Consider the following 25935-nt stretch of genomic DNA (forward strand, 5'->3'; position numbering starts at 1 on the left):
TAAGTTAAACACTGTTGTAGATTTAAGCTTAGCATCATGTGAAAAGATGCTGATAATTCAGAGCAAAATTTGAATTATTCTAAAATCACTGCTGGGATTTCAATACTTTACAGTTTTCTACCAAAACATAAAAAATATGTTTGACTTTTCTTTTAAAATGTTATGTAAGGCAATAGAAGGCATTTACAGAAAATCATCCGATATTAAATAAAACATAAGGTACATAACTGCCTATAAAGTTAATAACATTATGTTATTAACAAATCCAAATCCATCTCATTCTCCGTCCTCCCACTATGCATGACATGTATACTATATGTATATATCTAATGTTAATATTCTTTATAAAATTGACAGTTTTGTTTGTTCTTTCCTCATTTTTCAAATTGAAATGTCACTAAAATTTAGTTATGGCAGTCATTTGAAAGAACTTGTTTCTTGTGTATTGCAGATGTGTTGGCTAGCCAAGAACACGCTGGAGAAATAGCAACAGTTACTATTGATCAACGTAAGTTGTCATTCGCTGAATTTTTATTAAGAAAAACTGTTCTCAACAATCATGCATTAGGCCCTCTAAAAACAAAAACAACCCCCCACCCCAATAGCTGAATTTGTAAGCTGAGCTTTGAGTTTTTTAAAGATGGAATTGAATTGAAATGATATTTGTTTCCGAGGAAGTATTCACACTTGCATTTTACCAGTGAACCAGTGGGCTTATTGGTGGATATACTCCTACTGCTGTGGGGCTTGTGCTTGTCCAATGGTAGTTCAATATTAAATTACTGCTTGAAGATCTAGCAGCAGATTACTGGAGTTCCCCATATGATTCTTGAAAAAGATACTGCAAACAATTTGTGAACAGAGTAATTACTAACTTCTGTCCTCCTGGGCAGAACTAGTTGAGTAAAATGACCTTTTCAAAGGTACCCACAGTCTTTTACTTTATTAGAAAGGACATTAGATACCAGCACTTTGAGGAGTACCATGGACTGTAGTACTTTTTCTGTGCGGCTCCGCATAATCCTATCCACTACTGGGCCAGGCGTAAGGTTTTGGTACTAGTGTACATAATTCTTAACAACGTAGGACCAGGATACCTGACAGAGTGCCTTCTCCCTTACCAACCTACCTGGTCACTGAGGTCATCAGAGGGCATGCTCTTGGTGATTCTACATAGACCTATGGCCTGATTGGAGACCACCAGGAGAAGAGCCTTCAATGTGGTGGCCCCCTTTCTTTGAAACTTCCTGTCCCTGGAAGTCTGGCAGGTGCCAATCCCATGCTGCTTTTGGCACCTCCTGAAAACAGTTCTTCGCGAAGTATTCCTTAACTGATCAGTCATAGTTTTTATTGGTGTTCTGTTTTTAAAAGAACAATGTTAAAATGGTGTTTTAATCCTCCTCATCTTTTTATTATTTTCTCTTTTATGTTCATTGCTCTGGAATCTGTTTTTGATGTGGAACGGTATACAAATTTTGTAAAATAAACTAATGTAAACTCTGTAATTACCCCGAGATTGGTTTCTAATGTTATACAGCCCAACTGAAAGACTTGCTGTGCCTGCAGATGTTTCTGATGAAGCATACTGACTACTAATCCTAATGCATGATAGTACATTGCCATTCCTGAGGTATTATAATGGATAAATATGTCCTGCCAAATTTACTGTCTGAGTGGCAGCCATTGATACCATTTTCCCACTAGATGACTGTGGGAGAGTAAGTCATCTTAGGATATGCAATGGCTGAATACAACTATTTTGTATATTTCTTGGTGGATAACATGTTAACAAGATTCTATCTGCACTTCAGCTGAATATCCTTTGATCTGCATAGTGCACATTATACATAGTAAGGTTTAAGGGATAGAGCTCATAGTGTAAACCCATCAGCATGCGATCTGTTATTACATGCTCTCTGGTTTTTAACTACGGTGTTTCAAGCAGAACATGATTATATTCCACATCAAATGTTTCTAACATCTTGAGAGGTCCTGTATTATAGTCTGGAATAACAATTTCTCCAATGTGGTTCTGTCACCCATTTACAATTTGTTGTCTAATATTTTCTCCTTCGTAGCTGTGCAAATTATTCCAGCTTCCGTACAGCCATCTACTCCAACCACCATTAAAGTCATAAACAGTAGTGCAAAGACAGCAAAAGTGCAGAGAGCACCAAGGATTTCTGGAGAAGATAGAAGTTCGCCTGGTAACAGAACAGGTACTTTTAAAAAACCAAAAACGTATACATATTCACACACTAAAGGCTCCGGTCCATAGGACCAGTTGTAAAGTTTGTCTGTCTCTTAGGAAATCAGAAAAAAGTCAGTTTTATTTGGATGGTAACAAACTATGCAGGGCTCGTAGCCTCAGGCGCATGTGGGCAAAGGATGGTTAGGCTAACCATGGTGCATGGTGGTCACTGCTAACCATTGTGAGTGCTACTGCCACATGTGCAAGTAACCAAATTCCACAACATGGTTAGACTAACCATTTTCTAACTACCCTCCCTCCTGCAGAAACCTGCAGTCCTCCGGATGGGCGGCCATGCCATCCGGGTAGCCTTATTGTCGCTTGGTGCTATCAACCATTTTGGTACTCGGCAGCTACTCCTTCTTTGGCTGCTCTTGCCACAGAGCTCTATGGCAGTTTTCAGTTAACCATGGAGGCTGTTCAGACATCACACTAAGCCATGGTAGGGCCCACTAATCATCTTGCAGCAAGTGGTTAGTGAACATAGTTCGTCCATGCTTAATAAACCACCATGGTTGGGACAGATGCCTGTTCAGACATCACACTAAGCCAACATGGCTAGCTCAAAACTCCTAACCATCATGGCTTAGTGTGATGTCTGAATAAGACCTTTCTTATAGGAAGTGAGGAGGGAACACTAAAGTTACCTTGAGGGGAAAATGACAATTCTAGAGTTACTTGGGGTGGAGGGCAGGAAGCAAGCCACCAAGCCTTTCTGAAAAAATACAAAAATGGGAAGTATTCATTTTTTGTGAGTATTATGTAAAGACAACATACATTTATAGTCTGCTTTAAATTATTATAGTTCTTTTATTTTGAACATTTCTAAGTGCTTCCTCAATTTAAGAAATTAAATATTTCAGTATTCTCTCCATTTTGTTTATTTGTGGCACTTCTATACTGCTAAATATAATAAAATCCCTCAGCAGTTCACAATAAATATTAAGATAACATTTAAAATACAATATTAAAAACAACATTAAAACACTTCCAATTACAATAAAAGCAATACAAGAGCAATAAGATGGAGCAGGATGATTAATTTAATTACAGTCCAGGGAGAGCCTGGGTGAATAAGTGTATTTTCAGGAGGTGTTTAAAAGATCCCACATTTTCTGCCTCCGGAACTGGAAGGGTTTTCCAAAGGATGGATGCTGCTATAAAATATAAAGCCAGTACATTTTCCCATTGTCTTTGGTGTTTTGACTGTTCCTTGCTAATTTATTTTATTTTGATGTCTATTATCTTTCTTTCTGAAAGTGTGACTTACCATTTTATCTGCCAACTATGAAATTATGTTTGATCTGTCTATCTTGGTGGTTGTCCCTAAAAGGGTCTTGAGACTGAGATAAGTTCTTTTGTGAAACAAGGACTTAAAGTGGGCATCTAAGTGAATTCTTCAGTCTGAAGGCTGCAGTCCTAAGCATATTTACTCAAAATTCAGTAGGACCTCCAAGTAAACTTTATATTTGGGTGCATGTTAAGAATTTTCTTGATTCATATGCACCTTAAAAGGGTATATTTTTAAAGTGTTAGGACTTTGGTACTTGGTAGTGAATAAATGCGAGCAATTTTATTAAGGGAACTTTTTAACTTTTTAGGATCGGGATGCAGGACTTGATTCACTAGCAGTATTGATTACAGATTTTCTTAGGATTTATCTTTTTGCTTTAGCAGTGTAACATGTCATTTGGACCAACTAAAATATCACGAAGAAGTAAGCAAACTTTCAAGTTAATGACTTTTTTCCATTGGGGTTGCCATATGTTGAGCATATTTTATGTCTGACTTTTACCCTAAAGAATTTTGATCACTGGAAAGCTAGTTTGCATCTTTATGGCATTTTAGTTGTTCCTAATAAAGTTTTTTTACTGTTATATTTGGATTTAATAGATCAACACAGCTTCCAGCATCTTTTTTCCTTGGTGTTTTTGTTTTGTTAATTTACTGCACACATTAGGCTTACGGTTAGATTAAAAACTTAATGTATATTTACATTTGAATCATTTCCTTCCCAATAGGAAACAATGGCCAGATCCAATTATGGCAGTTTTTACTTGAGCTTCTGACTGATAAAGATGCTCGAGACTGCATTTCATGGGTTGGCGATGAAGGAGAGTTCAAACTAAACCAACCAGAGCTAGTTGCGCAGAAGTGGGGACAACGTAAAAATAAACCTACTATGAACTATGAGAAACTCAGTCGTGCTTTACGGTAAGTTAAGAATATAATTATTAGTTATGTATTTAAAATATTTTTATTCATTTCATTTATGACACTTCTATACCGCCCAATAGCTGAAGCTCTCCAGGCAGTTTACAAAGGTTAAAAACTGTAAATACATTATAAAAACCATTTACATACAAACGTGTAAACGGACATCACACTCAGAGACACACATGTATCATAAACAGTGTTAAACAATCAACAATAAGAAAAATTTAGGATCTGATTAAAACATCCTCATATGTTGCCAAATGCCTGAGAGAAGAGGAAGAACAGATAACATAATTGCTCAGAAAAATTCTCAAATGTGTATAAAATGCATATTTTAGGATAAAATACATTTAGAAATGTGTACACTTGGATAAAATACATTTATGACTGTGTGTTTTGTGAGATAATACTTAAATATATATTTATATACAAATTTCCATGCAGACTTTTTTTGGGGGGAATTGTTCACTAAACCAGAAATATAATAGAACTTATTAGTGAATACATACAATATTGACATGGACTGGAAATGATCTGTCCATCTTTATTCAGAGGAATACTTAATATTTAGGTTTCATTTAGCCATCTGCCATGAAATGTCAAGTCCCCTTTTAAAGCCATCTAACGTAATGGCCATTTAGACATCCTGTAGTAGAGACTTCCATATGTTAACTTCGTATTGTGTAAAACGTACTTCCTTTTTTCTGTCCTGAACCTAATGCCAATTGATGACGGTGAGTGACCGTCTCTGTATTACGACAGACTGAAAAATACCTCCATATTTTTATAAACCTCCTGTCATGTTACCCCTTTGTTATTTTTTTCTTAACTAAAAATCTTCAATCTCTATATCTTCCCTCATAATAAAGAAGTTCCAAATCTATGAAGATTTTTTAAAGATTTGTGTACTGCTCTTCAGTATAAATATTTCCAGGATGGTTTAAGTTCCCTTGTTCTTTTTCTGATTCTGTGGAACCTTCTTGAGATGTGGTGACCAGAACTATATACTGGTGTTTGTATGGCCACCATTTTGAATATGCAGCCTACATTTGGGGGTTGTCATGTGTTGTGAACCCAGCGAGTGTAGGTTATATGAGGGTTAAGCAACCCTTGCATAGCCCATGGTCTATTTTAGGGTTATGTGAGGGTTGTTTAACCCATGCTCAATGAGTTCTCATGACATGACAGCCCCTGAGCAGGGCTTAGATATTCCGTCTTGCACCTTGGCATGTAGTCCGAACCTGAAGTATGGTGGGAGAGTCTCACAGTTGGGGCTGAAATTATCCCAAAAGCTGTATTAAGTTTTGTGGGAAATGATAGCTAAGATGAAGAAAATAGTTTTACTGGATTACAAGGAAGGTTCTAACTGGGCAAAATGTTCAACAAATTCATGATTATTAAGGGGTTTTGTAAAGCTGTCAGCTAGCATTGATCGCTAATACATTTTATATTGATGTTAAGGAAAGTGAGTAATTTCCCTAGTATTAAAATGGACAAAATTGTTTTTTATCCTCTATACTCCTTTCTCACAGGCAGTGGACAGAACAGGTTTGGGCTAAGTATCTGTAGATATGACTAGTAACTAATAACTGTAAACAGCATTTGGCAGGGTCACTTTGACTCCTAGCACCATATGTGCATAGTTTTTCAGTTGTCTCAGTAATTCCAATAAGGGTAGAACTGACCCCAAAATAAGAATAAAAACATAGCTTTTCTTTTTAGGGTTACATTTATATCCCACTTTTTTTTTTCCAAAGAGCTCATGTTGGTATCCATGCCCATATTTATCTTCACTACAACCCTGTGAGGTAGGTTAGGCTGAGAGTAAGTGACTGGCCCAAAGTCACCCAGTGAGCCTTATGGCAGAGTGGGGACTAGAACCCATGTCTCCCAAGTCCTAGTCTAACACTCTTAACTACTACACCACACTGGCTCTCATAGCTTTTTGACTAAATTAAGGAGTGGGGCCCCTGAAATACGACATGTCAGTTTATATCTCTTCATGGTTGACTGTATGGAACAAGCAGTTATTGAAGTCTGACACACAAGTTTTATGCATTTTTTTCTGTATGTCTGACTCCCACCTATCAATGTGGGGTTAAATGCTGAAGAATATCATTCTACTTCTAAAGATATTCACTCATAGATAGAAACTGCCCAGACATACCAACAGCACAACATGAAAGGCCCTATGATGGTGGTACTTCTGAGTGTTCTCAAATATGCTGGCACCATGAGATATGTTGTCTGCAATTCAGAGGTTAGGGCCTATGAGGAGAGGGGCGGGCTCATGAAATACAGTGGATTTCATGCATTCTGATGTGTATTGTCAGAGGGAGGGATTTGAACAAAGCTCAAGTCTCAGTGTAATGGGTGGCATCCAATGTTGTACAGACAGATTTCCCTTTCTCTCCACTCTGTTGTCCCGTTGCCCCTCAAATCTGAAGGGTGCCTAATGCTCAAGCAGATGGGGGAGGAATTCCTCTGTTCTCTTGGTGACCAGACACCGATTAATTTCATCTAAGATGTTCATGATGTAACATTCTTCTGACTGCCTCAGTAGTAGTCAGCTTCAGTTACTTTTCAAGGACTTTTTGTTTCCTTTTCTTTCTCAATGAAGGTATTACTACGATGGGGACATGATCTGCAAAGTGCAAGGCAAGAGGTTTGTATACAAGTTTGTCTGTGACTTGAAGACTCTCATTGGATATAGTGCGGCAGAGTTGAATCGGTTGGTCACAGAGTGTGAACAAAAGAAACTGGCAAAGATGCAGCTCCATGGCATTGCACAACCAGTCACAGCAGTCGCACTGGCTACGGCATCTCTGCAAACAGAAAAAGATAACTAAGTTCCAGGACCTAAAAGCTTGGAAGCATGAGGCCTTTCTTGTGTACTGAGCAGTTTCTGGTCTTAAAATGGGAGCTACTTCTCTTCCTTGGCAGTACAATATGATGCATGGTTTTTCTTCAGAGAACTAAGACTCCCATAAATTTGGATCTTTTTCACTTAAAGATACATATTTCGTGTATGTTAAGGGCACTCCACAGATTCTTCAACACGAAGACAGACCTGTTGTGGAAAGTAGTCTGGGATCGGTAAGAAAACCTAATATTGGTTGGTGCCATGCCATGCTCTCCTGATGATTTTTCCAACATTTTAAGAAAGCAAAGCATTTACACAACATAAACCAGTCAATATTTTGAGTTTATTTCTCTGCACTTCTGTTCTTAAGCTACCAGATGGAATGTAATATATTTCTAGAGATAGAGCAGCTTCTGTTAACCATGCTCATTATGTAAGCATGCCAGGCTGTAAGAAACACACTGAAAAGTACCATGCTCCTAAGGTGATTTCTCTGTTTATTAGCAAAATAAATGTAATACAGGCAAAACTGAAGATCACTGCTAAGAGAGAGATCCAAGTCTAAGTCTAGTAAGGTCAGAAACCAATTATGAGTATTTTGATATAATACATAGATAATACACGAATTTGAGGAAAAGTGCTTATCTTGAGAGACCTTGCCAAGCTTAATGCCTGGAACAAAGAGATTTTCCACATCTTTCTTGTTAGGAGATTAAAAACTTGAAATACTGTCTCTCATCCAAAGAATAGGTTTTGCTTTGTTCTAATCTACACTGCAGAGTGTATCAGTTGATTCTGCTTATACTTGCACTGTAGTTGACTTTGAACTGAAGACTTAAGTTAATCACAGAGAGAAGCCCCTTCCTGTTGAGGAACTAAACGTAATCTGCAGCTAAATTGATAAGAAATGAAGTTTGACTTCTCGATGTTATATAGAAAACTGTATTAAAATAAAGAAAAATGCAGTTTCTTTCTTTAAATTACTTGGTTTCCAAGTGGTTATTTTGATGCTCTGAAAATAAAAGGGTGTGTATTATTCAGACTAAACAAGACGTAGTTCAGTAATTTGATAATTTAAAAAGTGATTTCCAGTTTAAATCCAGAGATGCTGATCCTAGTACCTTGTTTGGCCCTGCGTTTTCTCCATTAGGATCTTTTTACTACTTTATAAAGCCTGGAGAGCACGTTCATAGGTATGTGTTTGTTTTCTCTTCACCTTCCACTTGTGTGGTGTAAATACGTTCTGGATGCGTGCAGACTTCTCATTGAATCATCATAACTAACAGAACAAACATTACAGTTAGTAAACATGCAGATGTTAAACAGATCTTCATCCTTTATGAGCAGATCACTCAAGAGTTGAGCATCAGGCTTACAGTAATAAGTACTGAACATAAAATGTGGGAAAATTAGACAACAGCTGTTGTTACATTAAGGGATTTTCTGGTTTCCAAGGTCCTAACTAGTTTGTTTTCAGGCTACTTGGAAAAATTAGAGGAATATATTGTGGTATTTAAATATTTTAGGTAAAGCATTTAGCTTTGGGGTAACAATTCTGTGGCCAGTTAAGTCCATTAACTCCAGTGGGGGCATGTTGTATTTAACAGAATACAGGATTGCAGTTTTAGTTTGACTACTATTTTATGCTATTCTTCATACTGGTTGAGAATGCTTTTTCTGTCCAAGTCTGAAGGATAATTATAGCAAAAGAAATGCCCACTTGAATCATACAAGAATTTGACCTTAGGAGCCTTCAGTCTAAAGCAAGAGGGCAAAAGGGTGGCAGATAACAGTATGTACCCGAAATGAAGGGTTTCAGTATTTGTGCAGGGCTAAGGAAGACAAGCAACATAACTCACATTACAAGTTCATATTCACCTCTTTAAGATGTGTTTTGAAATGTACCAGGCATCTAGCATTTCTTTGTAGAAGTCTGTAAATCTTGAGGCAGACTGGGGTGATCACAAATGACATGTTGTTAGTGCTATCATAGATATAATCCAGCTATGCACATAATAGAATAAGCCATATTAGGGGACATGGCACATGGCCTTTCTTTTATATATACATTGGATCTGTTTTCTGAACTTTAAATTTTCATTATATTTCCTTTGTAAGTTTGCTGCACTTGTGATAGCTCTCTCATTTATTAGAGTACTAATATGTTGTTAAAACATTGGGTAGGATCCAGGCATATTCATGCTTAGGGTAGACCCATTGAAATCAATGGGAGAAGTTTATCAAGATTAACCTGATTCCCATCCACTTCAATTGATCTGCTCTAAACATGACTATTTCTGGATCCAGCCCCTGACATATTTGTCATTTCTTGGGGACAATCTGTGACGAATTTGAAGTCTTCAGTAAGAGGGTATGCATTATTGTATGTCAAATGGCATTGTGTGGCTGTCAGAAAAAATATAGATGGTATATTCCCAAATTTTTGTAAAATGGAGGGGTTTTGCATACATTTTTACTCGTTAAGGACACATACTCTGCTAATTATGTATTTCTTTTTGCGTTGAATTTTTTGGTAATTTTACATGAAACAATTATTTTCTATTTTTACTCTAAAATATTTGTGCATAAAATTGTCAATATAGTAAAGTAAGGAAATAAAATTTTACACAGCAAAAAGTTTGGACTTCTCTACATTTTGAAAAATAGTGTATAGAACCTTTTGAAGAGATTTGTTAGTAATGTTAGTGTGCGTAAACATGTAGCAAAAGATGAAATTACACAAATTGAAAAAATAGTGTCATGGCTTATTCCAGCATTTCCACAGTTTTTATCTTAAAGTCATGAAGAAAGCAATCCTAATGTTTGTGGGCACGCGCACACCCCCTCCCAGTCCAACTAAGGGAAGTTAGAGTGGGGTGGAGAGAAGCTCTGCTTGCAGTGGGGGGGGGAGGCAGTACACTTGTGGAAATCTCTTCAGGTATAAAGTGCCACCAGTGGCAAGGCCTGATCTGGGGCATGTTGGGGTCATGATGGAAGTGGCCTTAAATCTGCTGTATTCACACACAACCTCCCACCCCTCACTGTTCCAACCTGCCCCAAATCAGGCCCCACACTTTCCCTTCCTTTGTTTTCAGTGGGAGGGATATTTTTTACAAAGGCAATGATCTGCCAGAAAAAAGGCAGAAAAACAAACCACCACCACTTCCTGCTCTGGATGGAGCGAGCCAATAGGGCTCTGGAACTGGTGGATCATCTGCCACAGAACCCCTCAGCCCAAACCAGAAAGGACTGCTGTGTAAGTCCTTACCAGTGCAATCCTAAGCATATTTACTGGGGAATAAGCCTCACTGAGGCTAATGACTTTATGAGTAAATATGCCTAGGATTGCACTGTTAATAAACTATGTTTACCTTACACAGAAAAGTCACAATCGGTGGTGGTGATTAATTATAGTATATATTTAGAATACTGGTAGTGTGTAACCCTTGCTACATGTCAAAGGCCCCCCAGTGGAGGACCAGTTTAGAGAGGGATGGTTTTGTGGGCCACAGTTTCAGCATTTAGTAAGTACATTTCATGTTTTTTCTTCCAATTCGTGAGGAGTTTTAAGAAACATTTCAATTTATGTAGTTCCATTCATACACATTCCAGTATATTTGATAAAGTCTTATCTCCAAAAGGGGAATCTTGACTGCAGTTGTAAAATAGTTGGGGTTTAAGACATGGGACAGCCAGATTCAGCATCTGCTGAAAGATACTAGCAAGGTCTCCAGGGTGAATTATTTTTCATAAAAAGGAAAAACAAACCTATTCCAACAAGAGCAGGTAATGAGCAAGAAATGACGATGCAAGGGTTCAGTATGCAATCTGAAGAATTATACAATGTGGTTCAAACTTTCATGTGAAAGCTTCTGCTTTCCAAGAACTGGAAAGAAGTGCAGATACATTCAAAATGCACTGTAGATTGTACCACTATCAGTACCTTGCATGATTTTCTCAAGCAGATGACATAAGCGTGCTGAAATTGTGTATCCCAACCTTGCTTTTCCTTTTGGGTATCTCTGGCAATTCTGGTATAATGAATTCTAGGATTGTACAGATGCTTCAGACCAATTGCTCTTTGTTCAGGCATGACATTGAAGGGACACAACAGAATACTGGTGGTTGCATAACATTGCCAAATGGCACACTACAAAAGGCAAACCACTGTGTATTGAAATGGTGAATCAGTACTACCTAGACCAGAGCTTTCCAAACTCTGTGTCGCGACACATTAGTGTGTCGCCGGCAGTGTGTAGGTGTGTCGCGTGAAAATTGTGCGGAAGGGCACCGCGGAGTTCCCTTACGTTTGCTTCGCTTGGTCCCTCCCCCGGAACTTCCTAAAGCAGCTAATGTTAAAGCAGCTTAGCTGCTAAGGCTTAGGTGCTTTAACATTAGCTGCTTTAGGATCACGTGGCGTCTTGATGCAGGACGCACGTGATTGGCGGTGTTGGAGCGGTACGTCGAAGAGTGTGGTAACGCTGGCTGCACTAGGAGTGTGGAGAATTCGAAGTTAGCAGAACAATTAGTCGAGCAATTTGCAATCAGCTCAGGCGAGAGGCTTCCCCACGTCCTTGGTGCAGCTGCAGGGCAGCGGGGGGGAACAACGGCCCGCTGGATGCCCCCAGAGCAGAGAGGGCTGCGCCAGGCAGGCGAGGAGCTTCGAGCCTGCGCTCCCCAGAAAGGTAGAGGCACGGGGCGAAGAGATGGGAAGGGAGGCACTGCCCTGGGAGCAGAGCTCGGCCGACACCAGCGCGGAGAAGTGGCAGCGGCCACCAGCCCTGCGTGTTTTTGGGCGTGCTCTTCGTGGACTTCTGCACCGCACTGCTGCACGGCCAGGCCAAAGTAACACACAGGTGGAAACGCCACCTGGGACTGCACCGAGTGGCCCGTCCGCCATCTTGGCCAGTCGGAACGGAGCTCAGTTGATTTCTGCCATTTATTTTTATTTTTACTCTGCTGTAATTGTGGATTAACCACCCACTGGCAGTGTACCACCGGAGAGTGCTGGAACTGGACTCTGGACATAGGCATTGCAAATATTTACAGCAGTATAGCCTTGTAGTGAGACATATATATTTACACCATTTTTGTTGGACTTTTGCTTCTCTACTTCATGTGTTTTTGCAGCTCAGCTCCTACCTGGACGTATGTGTCCTAATATGTATTGTAAATACTTTAGTTAATTTTGTTTATTTTTCACATTTTCTCCTGGTCCTGATCCCTATCTTTATCTCACTTTATCGCTGTGGGAGTGGAGCGCAGGTGCTGTTATTTTCATAAGAAAAAACAGAGAAAGATAAGCGCTAAAAAACAGTCCTGTTATTTTCATATTTAGTTAATGCTAAAACCTAGAAATAAATTTAGATAGATTTATTCATTAAATTGCAGTTGAATTACCCGTAAAACGGATACCTTTCTAATTAAGAAAAGGAAAGCTTGTGAAGATGACGTTTGCAATGAACAAAATGTAGCAGCTATCGAGGAAGCTACGCAAGAATCAACTGTTGAACGGTCTGTATTAGTACATAAGAAGTGTAAAGAAACAATTTCCAAGCCTCGTTTATACAGTAAAGATTATATGAAACTGGGGTTCACATTTTCTGGTAATGAAAATCCTTGTCCCCATTGTTTAGTTTGTGGGGATATACTTGCAAATGAAAGTATGGTACCAAATAAATTAAAGCGTCATTTTACCTCAAAACACTGTCATTTGTCAGAAAAACCAGTAGGATACTTTACTGAGCTTTCATAATCTATAAAGAAGCAGTCTGCGTCATTCACAAAGAGAATGAAGACATCAGAGAAAGCTCAAAAGGCAAGTTACTTGGTTGCTCAAATAATTGCCAGAAACAAGGACCCACACGCTATTGCCGAAACCACCATAAAGGAAACTTGCTGTGCTATTGTTCGAACAATGTTTGGGCCCGAATTTGAGATAGAAGTTAATAAAATCCCTTTGGCAGATAACACAATCGGAAGACGTATTCAAGACATGTCTGATGACATTAAGCAGCAAATGAAGGATATTTTTCAAGACAATAATATGATCTTTACATTGCAATGAGATGAAGCAACAGATGTCAGTGGGTTAGCACAATTATTGGTTTTTATACGCTTCATTCATACTGACAGAATTATTGAGCAATTCTTGTGTTGTCTAGAACTTCCAATGAGAACTAGAGGTGAAGATATATTTAAAACTTTTGATTGCTTCATGAAGGAAAATAATTTGCAATGGTTAAATTGTGTAGGAATATGCACAGATGGCGCACCCTCAATAGCTGGTTAAACAAAAGGTTTCATAGCCTTAGCAAAGAAAGAGAATGAAAATATTATAGTTACTCATTGCTTTTTACATCGCGAAGCACAAACCATTGGAAATGAATTAAGAAAAGTTTTGGACAAAGTGGTTCAAATGGTCAATTACATTAAAAGTAGACCTCTTCAATCAAGATTATTTGCTCATATTTGTGAAGACATGGCAAGGTTTAAAAAGCTTCTACTACACACACAAGTTCGTTGGCTCTCAAGAGGTCAAGTGCTTTGTCGTGTATATGAATTGAGGGAAATGATGCTTAAACTTTTTGAGGGAAATCAGCAAAATGAATTCTGCGATCTAATTCAAAGCAAACTTTGGTGCACAAAATTGGCATATCTTACTGACATATTTGAACATTTGAATAAAATAAACACCAGTATGCAAGGAAAAGGAGAAAATATCTTAACAGCGGTAGATAAAATTTTTGCTATGAGAGACAAAATAGCAATTTGGAAAAGGAAAGTGAAAAAAGGAAATTTTGAAATGTTTTCCAAAACTGCTGAGTGCCAGCTAAAATGTGATATCAGCTCGCTAATTGTTGACCATTTAACATTGCTTGGAGAGAAAGTTCATCATTACTTCCCAAATGTTGAAATCCAAGACTATGATTGGATCAGAAATCCATTTATTTCAACTGCAATGAGGAATTTTTCACTTATTGAAGAAGAATTAGCTGACATAAAAAATGATCGAAATCTGTTAATGATGCATGAACAGGGTGACTTAGACAGCTTTTGAATTCACATTTCAAAAATGCATTCAAACATAGCTAAAAAAGCATTAAAAATTCTTCTGCAGTTTTGTACTACATACATTTGTGAAGTATCCTTTTCAACGATGGCAAACTTAAAGACACTGAAACGTGGAAGCTTAAAAATGCTTGATGACGAAATGCGAGTGTCTTTATCTAATATTCCACCAAATATTGAAAAGCTGTGTTCATCCCATCAACCTCATACATCCCATTAAAATGGTAAGTAGTTATTGGTGTTATTCAACTTTTTAAAATTCTTGCACATATTTACATACTGTTACTCATAAATGACAACAATGTATGTTATCTTACAAATCATATATTTTTAAAAATATAAATGAAAGGTTTTCATGAGATATGTTGTATCCCCATACATTTCGTTATTATAATTTATGTATGTGTCCGTATCTCTTATAATGGGTTAGTTTAACCTCTGGTTTGCTAGTAAAACTGAGTTACAGTGTCACGAAATGATGCATGTCTAAAAAGTGTGTCACCAACACAAAAAGTTTGGAAAGCTCTGACCTAGACAAATGGTTCCTGATGCCTCTTCCTACCCTTCCCCATTTATCCTCCAGCTTAACCTGCATTCTTTATCTTGAGCCCCTGAACATAGTATTGTTACCACTGCCTGTTTAAAAAAAAATGCCTTCCATGTTATCTTACCCCAGCTAAGAGATTGGGCAGGTTTTATCTTAATTGAGATAAAACATTATCTTAATTTTCTTTCTGTTACTGTTGAATTGTCTGGTGGCAGAATGTGGTCATTATTTTAATCAACATGGATATTTTTACCTTTGGATTACATTACCTATTTGTGTCCCTATATAATTGTTTTCACTCTTACTAGCTCAGTTTTATGGACTTATCCTAGATTGTTTTTAGGCTTGTAAATGTCAGTTTCTTTTAAAATTTCTAGAGTTAATCATTATGGAGCAAAATTTGAAAGCAAGTTCAGCATAACTCCCAGAGTCTTACTTCAAGCATGAGAGTAAGCAAATTTAGGTTTTACAAATGTCATACAGTTTTTGAGGTCATCTGCTTTTAGGAAATTGTATCATGGGTTTTGCATTTGATATTGCATACATGAAAACTTTTGTGTTGCTGGTCAACTGGTGTGTAACTCTCCCATGTTTGTCAATAGGAGGTGTCTACTTGTATACTGTTCTTTTCAACCTGCTATGCTAAAAGAGCTTCAGAATAAGAAATAAATGTTGTGGAGTTACATTGCATGAAATGAAAGAACGTATGATGCCCTCAGTGAGCAATGCCTATTGCCTATCTGCTCTTTTCAGTTTATCAGACAGTTTCCTTTCCAGTTGACAATGGACTATCCATATTGCTTTAGATTGCTAGTGTATTAATACAAGCACTTCTCTTTCTTTTTCAGAGGTTTGGAATACATATTTTTAATCATGTGGTTCTCCTCCCCTCCTTTTTTAATATGCGCCATTGTGATTACCAAAATAATTTTAGGAGTTGTAAAACACCTTCTGCCTTATTTGCACCATCTAGAAGTATTTCTCTTTGGAAATAATGGCCTGTTTTCTCGACTGGTTTCAATTGCATGCATTGCCAAAAAAAATAAAATAAAAGTAGCAAGGTTATGCTCAAAATCCTACAAGCTAGGCTTCAGCAGTATGTGAACCGAGAACTACCGGAAGTACAAGCGGGGTTTCGAAGAGGCAGACGAACTAGAGATCAAATCACCAACATTCGCTGGATCATGGAGAAAGCAAGAGAATTCCAGAAAAACGTCTATTTCTGCTTCATTGACTACGCTAAAACCTTTGATTGTGTGGATCACAACAAACTCTGGCAAATGCTTAAAGAGATGGGAGTACCAGACCACCTTACCTGTCTCCTGAGAAACCTGTATGAGGGTCAAGAAGCAACAGTAAGAACCAGACTTGGAACAACCGATTGGTTCCAAATTGGGAAAGGAGTACGACAAGGCTGTATATTGTCGCCCTGCTTATTTAGTTTATATGCAGAGTACATCATGAGAAACGCCGGGTTGGATGAATCACAGGTCGGAATTAAGATTGCCGGGAGAATTATCAACAACCTCAGAGACGCAGATGATACCACCCTAATGGCAGAAAGCGAAGAGGATCTCAAGAGCCTCTTGTTGAGGGTGAAAGTGGAGAGTGCAAAAGCTGGTTTGAAACTCAACATTACAAAAACTAAGATCATGGCATGTGGCCACATCACTTCCTGGCATATATAAGGGGAAGAAATGGAAGCAGTGACAGATGTTATTTTCTTGGCCTCCAAGATCACCGCAGACGGTGACTGTAGCCATGAAATTAAGAGACGCTTGCTCCTTGGGAAGAAAGCTATGGCAAACCTAGACAGCATAGTAAGAAGCAGAGACATCACCTTGCTGACAAAGATTCGTATAATCAAAGCTATGGTTTTCCCAGTAGCAATGCATGGCTGTGAGAGCTGGACTATAAGGAAGGCTGAGCGCTGAAGAAATGATGCTTTCGAACTGTGGTGCTGGAGAAGACTCTTACGAGTCCCCTGGACTGCAAGGAGGTCAAATCAGTCCATCCTAAAGGAAATCAACCCTGAGTGCTCATTGGAAGGACAGATACTGAAGCTGAAGCTGAAATATTTTGGCCACCTAATGCGAAGAGAAAACTCTTTGGAAAAGACCCTGATGCTGGGAAAGACTGAAGGCAAAAGGAGAAGGGGACGGCAGAGGATGAGATGGCTAGATAGCATCACCGATGCAATGAATATGAACTTGAGCATGCTCCAGGAGAGAGCGCAGGACAGGAAGGCCTGGCGTGCTATGGTCCATGGGGTCACGAACAGTCGGACACGACTTAACCACTGAACAACAATGCGTATATTAGGAGTGTAGTTAAGAGGCAGTAAAACCCACAAGATAGGATTGAAAATTCCCTGGTTTTATTTTCTGATTTGTCTCTGTAGAGAACCATGATTCTTTGACCATATGAATTAATTACTCTCAGTCCAGTTACTATAAAACTGGGAGTGCTGCAGCTAGCAAATTTTGTAGTCAGCAGCAATCATGCCACAGTGGCTCATGGTGAAGCTGAAACAAAATAGTTATTTGTGGAGAGAAAGGGAATTTGGAAAGTACCTTAGTAAAGAAAGCCATGTTTCATTTTCAGTGTAGAACCAATAAATCTTAGGTTAGATTTCTTCACCCTTTATGTATTACCTTTGCAGTTAATGTCCTTTTTTTCTCCTCTTCAGTCCATGTATATCTCCAAAAACATTTCAGCTACTGCTTTGTACCTAAAAAGACCCCATCTTAGATTTTCTGGAAGCTGCCTCCTACAGCAGCAGAAACCAAAGCCAAGGCATAACTTCTGTCCTTGCTTTATTATTTTACTGCATGTATCAGTAGTTCTTTTCCAGTCCTTCAGAGTCAAAAGCTCACAGGGTTTGTATTTAAAAGCAGCAGGATAAAATAATAGGCTGTGGGGGCAGCTTTGCACAGCAGCAGGAGATTTGAACAATTTTTTGTTAAGCATCTTGCAATTTTCTTTCAGCTTCGATGAAAGCAGGCAGCTACCTCAGCAGCAGAGCCAAGGGATACAGTCCATTAGCAATTGGCTGTGTTGTAGATGGAGGCCCACTCCAAAATGCTCAAGGTGAAAACTGGCCAGTTGCATAGATTTCTGCTTTGTCCTTGAGCAAAAGACAACTGAATTCCAAATACAAACTTCTCACAAAGTCCAGACTTGGCTCTTTCCTCTGTGAAATCTGAACTTTATATCTCCCATGCTTGTTTCTGACAGGGATGAAGAGTTTAAAAATAACCATCAGTAGTTAGTCCCCTCTACTACCAGCTAGCACCAACAAGTGTTCAAAGTTTTTAAATCTTCAGCCATCTGACCCATCTAAATGCATGGAACTGATGTGGAGACAGTCAAAACAAGAATTAAGGTATGGTTTGTCAGACAACTTCACCTGGCATGGATGGCAGTACATATGTTGTCATACCATAGATAATTGGTCTCTTCCCAGGTGCAGCAGTATGAATCTCAATAAACGTGGAAAATTTTGGAGAAGGTTTGAGGTGTGAAAAAAGTGGATTCTATCTTAAGACAGCGTTGGCAGTTTCCGTATCTACCTACAAACCAGGTTGTTTTTTAAATTGTCAACATTTCTACACGTCTCCGCTAAATAATTGCAGGAGTCTCAAATACGGTTGCTGCTTTTGATTAAAGAGTATGATTTCATGAGCCCCTTGACAGTGAAGGTAGCTTGCCTTGAGCAGCTGCCGAAGAGCAGTCACCATTCTGAGATGCACCATCTGATACCCACCACCCTGCCTGATTCCTTTCATTCTTTGGGGCTTCTAACCTACTTCATGTCTTACTGGTAGTTGCACCCAGCATCATGGCACCCACTGACCCTCGTTTTTGAATCCCATCCCTGTTTGCTGCCTCCCCTTCCCTTTCTTTGGTATATTCTAGAACTGCTCTTTGCTCATCCAGAAAGGACTCATATTCTGTGACATCTTCATTTCCAAGTCCTTGCCCTCACCAAAACCTACCTTCCCCCAATATTGTTGTCGCTCCTGCCCTCTCCTCTGGATACATCTCCTTCACATTTATCCCTGATGGTCTGCCTTGTTGCCAAATTCTGCCACCTCTATCCTGATGACTGCTCCCTCTCAGTGCTTCTCAAGCTTCAGAGTCTGTTCTGTATATGTCTACTCCCCTTTGCATCTCTGTTGCTATCCTGTATTGGGCTGGTTCACCAGCCAGCCATTTTGAATATTCAAGTCACAACCACAATTGACCTGTCATCCAAACTCAGTGAAGGTGGGTTGTTGGCATGGTTAACAAACCACCCAGAACCCTGAAACACTCCATGGGTTATGGATGGTTTGTTAATCATGCCAACAACCATCCTCACTGGGTTTGGGCAACATGACAAGTCACCCGGCACGTGCTGCAACCCACCGTGGTTTAAATAAGCTACGATGATTGTGCGAACCCAGTTATTGTCTCCCGACTCACTTTCTTACCTGATCTCAACGCTTGGTGTGCCTTCTTTCTCTTTGCAAACTATTCTATGTTTTTCCTTGGTGACTTTGACATTCATCTTTACTACTTTGTTGATCCAGTTGCTGCCCATCTTCTCTCCCTAACCTCCTGTAGGCTGCAGCTTTGGACAGATGCCTCTTCCCCCTCCATAGTCACTGCCATGGCCATTCTCTTGATAGTGTTCTTTAAGAATTGCTCTGAGTTGAATCTGCTATGGGATTCTTCTCTATCACTTTGTCACAGCATTTCAATATCCATCTTCCCTTTGTTCAGTTGCTTGCTTCTGTGACCGGTCATCTTGCCATAATGGCTTTCTAAGAAGTATTGCAATCCCTGCCCCTCTTCTCCATTAACACTCCTGCCCATATAGCCTCTGCAGGATTCTGTTCTGGTCTCATGCTCTTCTCGCTTTACATGCTGTCCTTGGTTGACCTAACCCATGGGGGTGGAACCAGACTAAATCATACTTAGAGTAGAAATCAATGGCACGTAAGTCATGATGACTAACTTAAGTTTCCTTTATTTCAATGGGTCTATACTAACAATGATTAAGTCTGGATGCAGCCCATGGTATTTAGTACCACCTCTGTGCAGACGATACCCAGCTGTACCTTTCTACATAAGACCTTTTCCTTTCCAACAAGTCCCACATCTCCATGTCCTATCACCATCTCAAAGCACAATATTCACCACTTGCCACCCTTGTCTTTTTCTCCCATTGCTTTTTTCATTGTCTATTTTGGTTTGTAAATTCCTTAGGGTGGGAGCATGGATGTTTATTTTGTCCTACAAAATCCTGCAAGGCACCAGATATTCTTTTATTGTGTTTTTTAATTGTGTTTTTAATGTATTCGTTTTATAATTGTTTTAACTAAGTTTCATTTTAAATTTTGGTTGTTATTGCTAGCCGCCTTGAGCACCATCTCCTTGGTTGAAAGGCAGGGTATAAACCAAATAAATAATAAATAACAATTATACAGATAGCTGTATATAAATAATGCCTCAATAGTATTCATATTTGACTCTGACAAATAGATACTGGAATGTACTGTGTTCATGTTTAGCACATAGGTATCAGGATGCGATTTGTACATTCCTACTATTATTCCTCTCTCCCAACAATGTAAGGTATCCTGCCTCATTTCCATTGACACTGACTGCAGAACAGACCTCTACAAGGTACTTGAGAAGATCAGTTGTGACCCCAGAGCTTCTCCTTCTCTTCTAGTAGACATTCATTCATTCATTCATTCATTCATTCATTTATTATATTTCTATACCACTGAATAGTCAAAGATCTCTGGGCAGTTCACAAAAATTAAAAGCACCAAGTACAACATAAAAACAATACAAAGTAGAAACACTTAAAACTACAGTATAAAAATACAACCAGAATAAAACCTAGCAGCAGTGCAGAGATTTAAAATACAGTAACAGATTTAAAACAGCAAAGCTAAAAGACCAGAATGCTAAAATGCTGGGAAAAAAAAAGCTCTTTACCTGGCACCGGAAAGAGCACAATATAGGTGCCAGACGAACCTTGCTAGGGAGCTCATTCCACAGCTGGGGTTCCACAACAGAAAAGGTCCTCTCCTTGGTAGCCATCCACCTCACTTCCTTTGGCAGCGGCTCCTGGAGAAGGACTCCTGAAGATGAGCTTAGGGTTCAGGCCAGTACATATGGGACAAGATGATCCTCCAGATAACCTGGCCCCAAGCCATTTAGGGCTTTAAATATTAATACCAACAGTTTGAATCAGGCCCAGACATGGATTGGCAGGCAGTTCAGCTGGAAAAGTACTGGTATGATATGGTCACATTGGCCAGACCCTGTTAACAACCTCACTGCCCTGTTTTGGGCAAGCTGAAGTTTCCAGATTTTCAAAGGCAGCCCCACATATAATGCATTGCAGTAATCCAGGCGAGAGGTTATCAGAGCATGGATAACTGTAGCTAGACTATCTCTGTTCAGATAAGGACATAGTTAATATATCACCCTAAGCTGATAAAAGGTGCTCTGCGCTACCGAATCCATCTGTGCCTCAAGTGACAGTTCTGGATCCAACAGCATCCCCCAAACTACAAACCTACTGATCCTTTAGGGGGCATACAACCCCCTCCAGAACAGGTTGAATATCACCTAGCCAGGCAGACAAACCACCCACTAACAGTTCCTTGTGTTGTCTGGATTGAGTCTCAGTTTATTGCCCCTCATCCAGTCCATTACTGTGCCCAGGCTCTGATTCAGAACAGCCACTGCCTCACCTGGATGTGCGAAAAAGAGAGGTAGAGTTGGGTGTCATCTGTGTATTGATGCCACCTCAACTCATACCTCCGGATAACCTCCTCCAGCAGTTTCATGTAGATGTTGAACAGCATAGGGGATAAAATAGAGCCCTGTGGAACCTCATAGCATAGTTGTCAAGGCAGAAAGCAATAATCCTCCAGCACCACCTTCTGGAATTGGCCATCCAAGTAGGAGCGGAACCATTGCAGCACAGTGCCTCCAATTCCCAGCCCAAACAACCTATCCAGAAAGATGCCATGGCCAATGGTATCGAAAGCCGCTGAGAGGTTCAAGAGAATCAGCAGGGTCGCACTGTCCCTCTCCTGGCAAAGGTCATCCCACAGGGCAACCAAGGCAGTTTCCATTCCGTAACCAGGCCTGATGCGCAGTTGAAATGGATCTAGATAATCCATTTAATTCAAGAGTGCCTGGAATTGCCCTGAAATCACCTGCTTAAGCACCTTGCTCAGGAAGGGGATGTTAGCCTATAGTTGTTAACATCCTCTGGGTCCAGGTTAGACTTTTTCAGGAGTAATTACCGCCTCTTTTAAAGAGGCCAGCACCACTCCCCCTCTCAAGAAGGAATCTGCAACCTCCTGGACCCAGCTTACCATACACCTTACCAGTATGGACAGGACTGTATTGCTCAGTAGATCCCAGGCTGATAGCTTTACAGTTAAGAAAGTTGTGTTCTTGCAATGGCTGCCTTGCTATCAACATTGTTCTTACTGGTGGTGACGCTGCATGTACCCATTTCTCACAAGCAGAACTACTTACAAAATCTTAAGGCTATCCTTGCATTTGAATGCTCCTTATTCTTTCTGTTCTGACTGACAGCAGTGTTTCACATCACCTGCTACTTGATCATTTTTTAAACTGGAGATATCAGAAATTGAACCTGGGACCATTTGCATGCAAGCATGCATTCCACCACTGAGCTATGGTCTCTTGAGGTAGTAAATACTTTCTAGTACAGGGATGGGGAACGTCTCGCTCTCCAGATGTTGAACTGCAACTTCCACAATCTCTCACCACTGACTATGCTGGCTAGGGCTGATGGGAATTGCAGTTCAACATCTGGAGGGCCTATATGTTCCCCACCTTGGCTCTAGTATCTTAGATCAAATGTGATAGAAGACATGTCTCTTGAAAAGGAATTTAAACAGTCACATTAGAGAAGTAGCTACCTATTTTGAGACTTATGAAGCATGTCTGGAGTTATGACAAACTAGTCACCAAGAGAAAGATATGATCTACCAAATCTGTATTTTCAAGACCCTGCCCTGCTTGCTTCTGAGCTACAGCAGTGGGTTCTCTATGTGTTTTAATGAGTGTGCTTACCTGCCCAAAAGATGGTTGGCAGAGCTCCAGTCACCAGTTTAGAGATCTGACAAGTCTAATCCAGGCTTATCCTTCCCTCTCCCCCCTCGTGTGTAGGACAGCAAAGGGGCCAGATTCAGTTTGCATAAACAAATGATCAGTAACTCCAATCCAATCTTGAAAGGTCAAGAATAAAAAATGACTGTTGTTTCTTTTTTGAAGTGTATGTGTGCGTATATAACACATATATAGTTCACAATGCTGGCCAGCAGGCAGTTTTGTATACATTTAAATGAAATGACACAAACACGTAGGCAGCATATTAAAAAAATCCACCTCTCTGGACTGGTGCCAACCATGCATGTATGAGAGAAGTATTAAGTGGAAGAATAACAATTTGTCACTGCAACCAGTCTAGTAGCCAGTGACACTAGAAAAGCATACTCGCAGAGAGAGAAGTATCCACTCTTTTTACATGAGAGCCAAAGAAAAGAGGCAATATGGAGAAAATGTGTGAACAGCTTTCTTAGGTGTTTTGAACAATTGCATGTAATTTTCTTCTCAAAAGTTGCCTGCAGTTATACGTACTCCTGAAGTACTCCTTTGGGCTCCATGGTCTAACCCTATATAACACGGTACTTTGTTGTTGCCTGGTAACATCATTCAGAGGATTGCATGTGTGATGCCCAAGTGCTTTTTAAGGCGGCAGGGGAGGAAAAAGAGAGGGAGTTTCTTTTATTGGCTGCAATTTTTATACATTAATTTATGCTTTAGTAAAGGTGTATGAGATTCACAAAATAATCTCACTGAACAAAAACGAATACTAACAGGTTTTCAGATTGCGCCATAAATGTGTAAAAGCACTTACTGCTTCTATTCTGAATTGTAACTACACTACTGCAAGATTAATTTCAGCAGCTAAAACCAACAATATGCCTGCTGGAGTATATCTGAAACAGGAAAAAAAAATGCTTTCTTTGGAGCTGAAATGCCCTGAATATTCAAGTCGATCAGTTGTGTTCCAACTAACGAATTGTCACTATCCAGCGATGTAATGAATATCATGTCCTCCTTTTGAGCTTACAGAGGCATCTATCCAAGCACTTTGGGCAACAAAACTACTGGACTAAATGGGTCTTATTTTGATCTAAAAAACAGTCTATTATATTTTAACATATTCTCTTCAAATAGGGGTGCTTAAAAACTTTTCTTGTTGACCCTAAAAAGGAAAACGTTCTTTGGAACATGCTAAGGCTAAATCTACACATAGCAGTTTTATCATTATTATACTGCAATGATAACTATAGGTGCACATGACACCAATGGGCACCAATAGTTAACTCTGCAGTATGAGAACGGTAAACCTGCGATGTATAGATTCATCCTAAGAAAATATTCTTATTGTTAAATGTTTGTTTAGCACTCTCTGTATGCTCAGGGGCTAGCTTGAAGCAACCTGTGTTAGATTTGCTTATGTCACATCATTGCAGCCGGAGCAGAGATTGCGAAAATCTATATAAGTAGATTCATCCTTTTGTTATTCCTTTGGCTCTACCTGAGAGGGGCTAAGGATCACTCCAGAAGTTCATTGGGAAACATTGAGGTCCATGGTAAGACTTTAAATGGGAAGATAAGCCTTTTTAGGGGACAGATTCTAAGGCTGGGGAGGGGGTCTATGAACATTGCAGCTGTGGGGCCTGATTCAGATCAAGACCACAGCTGGGTGTAAAGGATTAAAGCACCCCCACACACACTTGCCCCATGCTAGGATCCTGATCCAGATTGGGTCCTCCATGCTTATTTTTGAGTAAGGAGAAAGAACAGATGTAGCTGTACGCTATGTCTTCAAAGTAATATTTTGTTTGAGTCTCATGCACACCCCAGAAGAGATCAGCTTGGTCTGGAAGGAGAAGGGAAAGGCATACCCTCTATATCCCGTTCATGGACATGTTTCTCAAAGAAGAGGTGGCGTCTGTAACTCATAGTAATGATACTGTGCCTAATCATCACTGGGAGAAAAACAGCAGTAAGGACTACATAATTATATCATCTTTTGCTCAGATGCTATAAATTAGGTTTATGTTCCTTCAATTGTGTTTTGACATAATCATGTACTCAGTAAAAAATAAATTTCCTCTTAAAAAAAAAAAAAAAGGCCAATCTGTTTAGTTTTTGTTCTTTGCTAACTTGAATATACCTTTTTGAAGCTAGGCTATAAAATTAGGCACTAGGGAAGAAGGCCTTTTGTTAGTGCCTCTTTATAATTATGCTAAGCTTGGCTGGTATATTGCCCTAGCTATATTGGAGAGAGAAAACCAGGGGGTGGCCATTGAGGCAGACAGCCTGGAAAAGGAGATGGTTACCTGAAGAGCTACTCCTAGTGGCAGTAATGGAAACAGCAAATAGATGAGTAACCTTTGTGCAAGGGAATAGGGCACAGGGAAAGGAACACTCTCATTGGGATGCATTTGATGAAGTTGGCAGTAACTCACGATAGTTTAGGCCAGAACAAATTTGTTAGTCTTTAAGTGCCACAAGACTCTGTTGTTTTTCCTGCAATAGACTAACATGGTTACCCTCTGGAAATTGTTGGGATGTAGAGCATTTCTACACCAGACTAATATCCCACAACTTTACAAGGGCTTTCTGCTTCCGTTTTAAATGCAGGATCATGACAGGCTCCCTTTATATGTGCTTCCCTTCCTCCTTTCCCCCTTTATCTGCATGTTCTATATGTTTCATTATACAGCTACCAGGTGGCACTGTGGTCTAGCTTTTCCTATTGCGCTGCTTCCTCGTTTCATGAGGAAACTCAATGTGCTGTAATTTGATAGCTCGTTATCCCCAATCTTTTAAAAAATGGGATAAAGGTCATTTAGCATGGGT

The 25935-nt window shown here is 39.5% G+C and overlaps 1 protein-coding gene across 2 annotated transcripts in view; it reads left to right on the forward strand.

Moving 5' to 3' along the window:
• The window catches only part of GABPA (GA binding protein transcription factor subunit alpha), a 20943-nt gene extending 12632 nt beyond the window's left edge, over positions 1-8311 (forward strand). For both annotated transcript variants that reach the window (XM_084843545.1, XM_084843544.1), the window contains exons 7-10: positions 452-508; positions 2079-2219; positions 4273-4465; positions 7089-8311. In XM_084843545.1, coding sequence (XP_084699671.1) covers positions 452-508; positions 2079-2219; positions 4273-4465; positions 7089-7317 — 620 coding nt within the window. In that variant the 3' untranslated portion in view covers positions 7318-8311. The remainder of the gene's footprint in view (positions 1-451; positions 509-2078; positions 2220-4272; positions 4466-7088) is intronic.
• Positions 8312-25935: the final 17624 nt, after the last annotated feature.

Source organism: Heloderma suspectum, chromosome 3 (assembly GCF_057233095.1).
Source record: "Heloderma suspectum isolate Gila_16-S chromosome 3, 16-S_ref, whole genome shotgun sequence".
Lineage (NCBI taxonomy): Eukaryota > Metazoa > Chordata > Lepidosauria > Squamata > Helodermatidae > Heloderma > Heloderma suspectum.